Below are 9,378 nucleotides of genomic sequence, written 5' to 3' on the forward strand. Positions count from 1 at the left end.
ACCCAATGACGTACACATCGTCCAATCCTGATGTAGTGACAATCTAATACAGCTGATTATAATCACATGGTTTACAACCGTAAGTTCTAGAAATAAATCTGAAAATTGTAACAGAATATATTACAGAAACCATCAACAGGATTTATATTCTAGAAATCACATATGAGTCCATTTGAAATGAAACATGCAAGAATCAAAAACTACCAAAAAAATTTGTAAGAACTCCAGGATAATGAGGCAGTAGAATCTGGGTTTTCTACAGATACTCGTAACAGTAAGTATTATTTTCATTGAGCATCATGGTGAAGTCCCATGAAATGTACAGGCCATGGTATTGGATGAGCTTCATCACACGTACATTGAAATTTTGAAAATGAAGCAGTTTGCCTGCTGCTACCTTCATAGGAATATGATCAACAAGGTAAAAGGGGATGGCTTGTTTACTCAGGTTCAGGCACCCCTGAACCCTCCGGAGGAATCAAAGGAGAACCGGAAATGCATCCACATCGATACACTGTTCTTTTCAGGATTCGACTATAAAGTTGTGATCATAAAGGGCTCCAAAAACTTGACTTGGCTGAAATCAAACTATGCCTACCAGTACCATCTTCACTGACATTTTAGTTGTTACTGGATGTGTTTCCTCGTCATGGTTCTAGATAATGCCACAATTTTCACCAGCGAAGAGTTCAAGCAATTTAGTAAAAATGCAAGCATCTTTCTTAAATTCTTTACTCCAGGTCATATAGTCATAAATAATTTAGCAGAAAAGAACAATGAGACACTTAAAGAGAGACTAGTAGCAGTGATTGATGAATCCTTGTCAATGTGCAAAAAAAAAAGGTACAAGAACAATATTTGCAATATTTACAGTGGCTTATTCATATCCAGCTTAATGCATTGAAACATCCTTCAAGTGTCCAGTGTGCCAGCCCACTCATCACATCAATTAAACATGGGAAAACGTGTACAAGTATGCTGCTGTGCCATTACAGAAACCAATGGAAACTGGAAAAAATTAGCAAAATGTTTGGATGTCTTCATTACTTGGAGAGACTCAATGATGGGTATATTTTCAAGCACTGAATTTAACCTCCAATGTCAAAGAAATTACTAAAGAAACATATAATGTTTGTGCCAGAGTCCCATAAAGATCAACGTGAGCTTACTTGGGAGACTTATTAAACTTTCCAATTAATCAACCTAACATCAGAAGTTGCTGTAACCTAGCTAGCTGTGCAACAAGCTTGTGATCTAGTGCTAACCATCCACTAGAATGCAATGTTCAGAATTATATCCAAATATTTTTGTTAGATCAACTGAAGTAAGCATGGGAGAACAATAATATACATGTAACCAGATTTTGAGATGTTCTTGTCCTCTTCTCCAGTTTCCTTTGATGTATATTCATATACTGATGAGTATTTTAATTAAAATGTTAAAAATCTTAATGTTATTTCTAAGAAAGTGAGGGAGAGAAAAGAAGATGGAATAGTTTTAGTTTCTACATTTATTCAACCATCAATTATGCACTTTTCTGCTTTGGAAAGCTGTTCTCAGAGTTCTTTGTAAATGCTTAATATTGTCTTATTAAGTGAACAGTTAGCAAGTTGTTCTTGGATGGTTGTTGTTTGGATGTAGATCTTCTTCAACCTATCTTATAACAACCTCTTCACTTCTATATAACTGTTACATCCTACATCTACTCCAATATATTTGTCATATTCATGTCTTGGCCATTTCATACCATTCCTACCCACTAACACTTCCCTTGAAAACTAACCGAGTCTTGGGTGTCTCATTAAATCTCCTTTCAATTGATTTCCCGATCAAACTTCACTAAATTCTTCTCCCTTCATCAACTAGATTCAGTATCTCTTCATTTGTGATCCAAACTCCCTATAAACAATATTTACAATATTTGCTGTTGTTAATGTCCAGCCTCCATGTCTCCAAAGCAAACATGATGAACGCATGATGTCACGTCTAGAGCCATGCCCCACATGTTTCATATTACTCACCTAAAAGATATTTACGTACCTTACAGCTGTTCTGATATGGACTAGTGCTGCGGTTGTGTACTAGTCTGGCTACACTTTCCTCTCCACTCACTCCATCAACCTGTTGTCTGAATTACAGAGGTCAGATGCAAACCATAGTATTTCCCTTCTCTCTTTCCTTTCCTTTCCTTTGTTTCCTTCACCTCTATTCTTTTCGATTAATATTTACAATACAATTATATCTCAAAACATTTTATTTGTTGTTGGCAGGTGCTTCACCAACTCTTCGAGATACAGGTCGAGGGTTACGTGCTGAGCAATGGGCTCGCTTTTGTGGACGTTATGTGTGTGCAGAGATGATCGAGAAGTTTGCACGGCATCGTTTGCTCGAGCGAACAACCGCTTACGGACGTTGGGGAAGTGAACCAGAACTTGGGGCAAGATTACTGATGGGAGGAAAGTTACCACAAAATAATCAGAATACATCTCAATTATCTGGGTTCAAATCAAAACTGCGACGGGCATTCCGTACCAACAGTTCGGGTGCTGCAACAGACAGTAATCGACAAAACTATTCACTAGTTACTCAGCTTACAACTGCTGCTCTCTGTGTGAGCACTCCTGTTCTACCAACACCTAACGTCCCTCCCATGGTAAAGTCACTTATTCGACCATTGACTGTCCCCAAATTACATGTGACTTTGGCCAGTGGTGCTGAATCAGGAGCATCATCAACACGAGAACCAGAAAATACAGCACCAGAACAAACCAGTACCACCAATGGTTCTGTAGTGCGAGATCGACCACCAACTGCAAGGCCATCTGCAGTGCGGCATAAAAAGAAGAAATAACATTGGTGGTAATTTCCATATAATTATGCTGGAAAATAGAGATGTGATATTAATTTGTGCTGGGTGTTATTCAATGAAGAAATGTTAAATTTTCCATTCTGTGTATCTCTAATGTTTTATAAAAGAAATTAAAAAGTGCTACCAAAAAGAGTACCTTTGTACAGTTGCAAAATAATATTATATTAACATTCTGATGTATATCTATATTTCAATAAAACAATAATATTTTATAACCTTTAGCACTGATATCTTGCTTGTGGTTAATCTCTCTATTTTGTGTACTTGTTTCCCAGAAGTCTTTCCTAAAAGATGACTTCTGCTCAAAGAAAGACAGCTTTTCACTAACTAGAACTACCACATAGTCTCAGTACAGTTTCCTACTTGACATAAAATGGTACTTGCCTATAGAAAAAATACTCTTCAAGTCTTGCTTCTAACAAATTTTTGTGTGATGCTTGCCAAGTTCTCTGTGGATAAAAGGAAATGTTTTCTGTTTGTATCACTGTAAATATATTGTTTCACTTTATTACTGAATTTCTTTTATATTATTTGAAATATATAATTATTTTTCAAGTTAGGAATCATTAGTCAATGATTCTAACATCAAATATAATCCTTTAACCAATATTACTTAGTTTTCCATTGTATTCCTTTAAAATATATTTTTACAAGAGTCTTCATTACACGGAAGGGTGTTTTTATTCAAGATAAGAGTAAAATTTGTGTAATATAACTCAAGGACATGTAAAAAACATGCTATATTATAGGCAAATTGGAACTTTTAATTTGTAATAGTCCAGTTTGCCTTCCATGACCAAAGGACTCTCGATTATTGTTTGCCATATTACTGTGTAAATTAACACACCTTTAGATATAATAAGCAGATACATATTCTGCTGGCTTGACCTGTTCTGACTGATAGATTTTGATTTTAAACTGTTTTTAAAGGTCATAGTTATACAGTATTGAGAAAAATTATTATTTTTTAAGTATGTGTTTATAAAATGATTAAAATGACAACTGTAATCCTCTACAGTTATTTGGAATAATACATTTTGTACTTAAGATCTGTATGCAAAGTGTCTGAAAATATATATAGAACAATGTTATAAATCTTCCTTGTTCCTTCTTAGGACTGATGACCTTAGTATTTCTATCCTTAAAACAACAATCATCATCATCATCACCTCACTGAATGAGTAGGCTGCATGGCTCAGGCCATATTGTTGTTACCTTGCACTCAGGAGATGGGGGGTTTGAACCCCACTATTGGCAGCCCTATAGAGGGCTTTCTATGGTTTCCTTTTTTCCAGTCAAATGTCCAGCTCCTTGGCTGAATGGTCAGCATAGTGGCCTTCGGTTCAGAGTTGCCCAGGTTGGGGATTTTAATATTAAATGGTTGATTCCCTTGGCTCAGGGACTGGATGTTTGTGCTGTCTCCCAAGTTCCTGCAATTCACATACTGCACACAGTGCTATCCTCGACCACAATAACACATTTTCTCATACACGGCAGATTGTGACCACCCTCTGCCTTAAAAGGGCTGCACCAGGCTAACAAGACAGCTGTAGGCTAATACTGCAGCTATATCTTAATTAGGGCCAAGGTTGCATCCTTCCCAAACCTAGCCCTTTCCTATCTCATTGCCATAAAGAAACTTATCTGAGTTGGTGAAATGTTAAACAGCTAGTAAGAAAAACAAAACCATCATCTCCTCTTGTTACTATTCTTTTCTAATACTATTATATAAACATATGCTGGCCCTGCGGAATAGGGTTAGCGTGCCTGCCTCTTATCCGGAAGCCACGAATCTAATTTTCAACAAGGTCAGGGATTTTTATCTGGATCTGAGAGCTAGTTTAAGGTCCACTTAGCCTATGTGATGACAATTGATGGTGAGATGACGGCCCCAGTCTAGAAAGCCAGATTAACAGCTGAGTGGATTCATCATGCTGACCATACGACAACTCATAATCTGTAGGGCTTCAGACTGAGCAGCAGTCGGTTGGTAAGCCATGGCCCTTCGGGGCTGTTGTGCTGGGGCTTTGGTTTTATTGTATAAATATGCATACAGTATATAAATGAAGATTCAGTAGGATATCATCTTCCATGTGTACATTAAGTCTTTTGTTCAGACTACTAAGATCTCTAATTCGCAAGTGACATTATAACTCATCTGATTCAGTACCACTTGCAATTAAATTGTTATATACAGTGACTTTCTACAAATTCTAGGGCTTTCCTTGCTTTACTCACTGTTCTAGCAGGTTCTGTTATTCAGCTAAGAAATCTCTCCTCATTCATGACATTGCATGAACCCACAATCTAAGCAAATTAATTTCCTCCTTTTGCTATTTCAGTTTGTTCATGCCAGAGTCTGTGCTACTACTTTCATTTCTGACTCCAAGGCTAAAGGTTAGCATGCATGCCTTGGGTCCAAGGGATCCCAGGTTGAATTTCCAGCCTGGTCAGGGATTTTAACCCAACCCCTTCGTCGCCAAAGACCTATCTGTGTCGGTGCGATGTAAAGCAATTTATTTTAAAAAAAATTATTTTGCTTGTGGTTTAGCATCACTCAGCCTCCCGTCCCACCTAAAAACTGCTCCAGAGCCAACTTGCCCCTCCGCTTATATAGCCGCTTGGGCTAGCGCGTGTAGAGGGGAAGTCAGCACTGGCGCAGCTGCACTGGGACAAGAGGCTATCGAGTCGTGGGACCCCTGAAGGGTGGTCCCACCATGCTGACTTTAATTAAAATATCATACAGTAGATGAACGACAAGCCATAGATATAAAAAGTTCAAACAAGGTAAAAGATATAATACATAATATAATACATCCAGAAATTAAACAGGGTTCTCTTACGCAATCTTGCGTGTTCCCGCTGTCTTGCGAGGGCTGCGACACGTTGGTTTCCTGGTCCCTGGTTTGGTTGGCAGTGCCTGCGTGGTGGCAAATAGAGGAACATTCCCGATCTGTCGGCAACCGTTGGAGGTGGAATTGGACTCCGCCGGGCCCAGGGGATCTTGCCCAGTGGTGGAGTAACTGTCGCTGCATCTACTGTGGAGCGACTGCTGCTGCTGTGCCCGCTCCTCTCCCTCTTCCGCCCCGTCCGCCACAACCCCTCCTCCTTGTAGCTGGGGTGCGGCTGACTGGTGCACGCGGAATGGGTTGGAATTGGAAGCCCTGCGGAAGTTCTGTGATTTCATCCCCTGTCGCCTGGTCCAGTAGGATGGCGGCATTCCCGCCCTGAGATAGGGCAATCTACAGCAAATTGGCCCTGTTGAATGCGTACTTGCGTTCACCGTGGTCCAGGCTGTACCAGGCCAACAGGAGCCAAAGAGTAGTAGTTGTGTCGTGATGATCTCGTCCCGCTGGTATGGATGGTAGGAGTGCCTCCAGGGCGGTGGCAATCTGGTAGACCCTGTAGTCTGCTGGTACTTCCAATCCCTTCGGGTAATTGTTGGGTCGGAGTGATTGAAAGGGCAGGTCCCCTACTTCGGAGTTGTCGCCACCCCTGTCATCCGACTCTCGGCCATCCTCTAAAACATGTTGTGTCAAGGTTTGCATGTTCACTGCAAGTAGGTTGACGATTGCTGATAATTGCTCCAGAGTCTGTGTCTGGGGTGGCTGCTGCTTTTGATGGTAATGGTATAGGAAAGCACTTGGAATGGGAACGAAGGGGCCGTGACTTTAATTAAGGTAGGTCTACAGTACTGGCATTAGTCTGATGTGAAAATGGTAAAGCAAGGAAAAACCATTCTCAAGGATGCTGACAGTGAGGTTCCAAATCTTGAAATATTACCATAACACCATATATATTGCATAGCCATATTGCTCTTTTGTTACTTCCAACTTATTAATAACATACAAAGAGCATTGACCATTAACATAAAACCAGGCCTGTGGCTGGATCAGCAGGTTTTAAACAATGGGCCCGTGTAAACCTGTACAGTCTGATGTGTAATAGCTTTGTAGCTCTGTGTGCAGAAAAAACTGAAACCCATACTTGTGCTAATTTTGTGACTGATTTATTCGGTGACCGTTCAAGATTTGCACCAATGTCATACAGCCTTTCCTCTGTTAAAAGTGTTTGTGTGTGTGCATGTTCTGTATTGAACACTGAGCCAGTAGTTTCAAATTTATTTACAGTTATGTGAATCTGTGCTCATGAAGGTGGCACTTCACCAGGAAATTGCTGAACAAATGCATTGTGTCCCTGTTGAGCTGACTTGTACTTAAAATAACTTTTATATGCAAAAATACGGTGTTGCAGTGATAACTGTCTCACCATGTTAACATCTGAGATTCAGACTGACTATTGATGCTAAGTCAAACACGTATATGCTGCTTGCAAGGTCAAGAACTATGCGTGTACCTCCCGTACAGCTGCTTAGGTCTATAAGAGAGACCCTGCAGATTAATGTTAGCCTTAAAAAAAGTATGTACTGTATTGTTCCTATCACAAGCCAGAGGCTCATGGGACCTTTTGTCACCAATAAATAATAAAAAACTTGATAGTCCATACTTACTCCCATTCTGCTGTCCAAGAATAGTACTTGAATGAGAACAAATACTTAAATTTTATAATTCCCATGTGGTATTCAATCTTCTCAAATCCTATCCACCAACAACACGTGACTGTAAACTGTCAACATAGCCTACTATTGCAACCAGCTAATCAATAGGCCTGTAAGTTAAACTGTTCACTATGTTTCCACCAAACTGAGTCCTACCCTACCATTTTTTTATACCTTTAAGTACATGATTCCTCTGTAACATTCCCCAATTACTTGCTGCATTCTGAAATTTGGACACTGATAGTCTCTTTTTCTTTTTGCAATATGTTTAATTTTTCACTAACTTGGGTAGGTTTCTCAGTCGCATGCACTGAACCTCAGCTACCCCAGCACTGCTGGGGCAATTCATTTTGTATATACATTTTCTTATTATTCCTTAGAATGTTTCTTTATCAAGTTAAAACACACTGCAAACAGCTAAGTCAAGGCAAGTACAGCTGTCTCGATAACTCGTTCTCTCTACCACAGTCCAGGTCTCTCCAGCAAACTGGGTTTCTTTGCCAGCAGAAATGAGTCAGGTCTCTCCATCAAGCTGAGTTTCTTTGCCAGTGTGAAAGAGAGCTACCCCAGTGAAATTCAAGTTGCTTGGTTGATGCATTCGTTTTAAGCCTCCTTCTCTTGGGACAGCGGCATGACAGCCTCACTCGACATTCACAGCACCCTGCACCTGGGGAGCAGCTAGGTTGGGTACATGTTAGTTGTAATAACTAACACTGGAAGTGTTCAGCACCACACACCAGAGGCTACAAGAAAAAATAGTATAGCCACTTCCACACAGTCTTGTTAATAATAACAGCCATTTTATGAAATAAATTGTAACAAATGTATTTATTTTATTTCTGGATTTCGGTATGTATAAAGTTTTTGGGAGCGATTCGTTGATAGCATGAATAGAAGATGTTGTTTGATACACGTGGAAAAATAATTAGGTTGCCCAGCATGAACACAGAGCCAAGTAAAAAGTACAAGCATCTTTGTACCTGGTTGTTCTGTACGAATGGGTTTGCTGGTAATGGTGGTATATTGTGAATTTTTATATAGTGTTCCTCTTGGATTATAGGTGAAGTTTTTTTTTAGTTCTGTGCCATTCTTCATGAATATAACAGTGGTATGTATCGTGAGGAACATTTTCCTTCATTTTTCGTTGCTGTACCTGTGCTCTGTAAGCGAATGAAACTGTAAAACTATGGCGACGATAAAATACCTGCTCAATTTTGCTTATTCAGGTTAGGTTAGGCTTTCTAAGTTTAAAAACAAGAAGTTAGAACCAGAATATTTCTGTGAAAACCATGACTGTACTATTATGAAGCATCAGCAGATGAAACTGTAAGTACGGTAACTGGGAAAGTTGGCTGTGCGGTCAGGGTCGCGCAGCTGTGAGCTTGCATCTGGGAGATAGCGGGTTCGAACTCCACTCTCAGTAGACCTGAAGATGTTTTCTGTGGTTTTTCATTTTTAACCAGGAAAATGTTGGGGGCTTTACCTTAATTAAGGTCACGGTTGCTTCCTTCCCACTCCTAAGCCTTTCCTATCTCATCGTCACCGTAAGACCTATCTGTTAAATTGAAACAAGAAATAAATTGGTTCAACCTATTCAACATAAGTAAATAGGAAATGTAGTGTTACATCCTTATTTGGTTAAAGCGGTACCGGTTTCGACCACAACTGAAGTATATATTTCAATGTTAATAGGATCTTGTATATTCTTTAGAGATGCAGGACAGTTGATGTAAAAAAAAAATTGTAAGGAGAAAAATGTTAAAAAGTGCAATATTGGAAACAAATGAAAAACGCATATGCAGAGCGTGTTATTTCTTGAAGTTAAGAATTCAGGTTGTACTTGAGGTAGCGTAAGGTATGAGTTTAAAACTGAATGTTGTAATGTTCTGAACTGTAGGTGGTATTATAGTATACAGTTCAATTTGGAAAATAGATTTTTTTTTTTTGAGAG

At 39.3% G+C, this 9,378-nt stretch overlaps 1 protein-coding gene across 1 annotated transcript in view; it reads left to right on the forward strand.

Moving 5' to 3' along the window:
- LOC136868547 (ankyrin repeat domain-containing protein 33B) overlaps window positions 1–3,964 on the forward strand; it is an 825,691-nt gene extending 821,727 nt beyond the window's left edge. Inside the window, exon 7 of the mRNA XM_068226526.1 lies at window positions 2,271–3,964. Coding sequence (XP_068082627.1) covers window positions 2,271–2,851 — 581 coding nt within the window. The 3' untranslated portion in view covers window positions 2,852–3,964. The remainder of the gene's footprint in view (window positions 1–2,270) is intronic.
- Window positions 3,965–9,378: the final 5,414 nt, after the last annotated feature.

Source organism: Anabrus simplex, chromosome 1 (assembly GCF_040414725.1).
Source record: "Anabrus simplex isolate iqAnaSimp1 chromosome 1, ASM4041472v1, whole genome shotgun sequence".
NCBI lineage: Eukaryota > Metazoa > Arthropoda > Insecta > Orthoptera > Tettigoniidae > Anabrus > Anabrus simplex.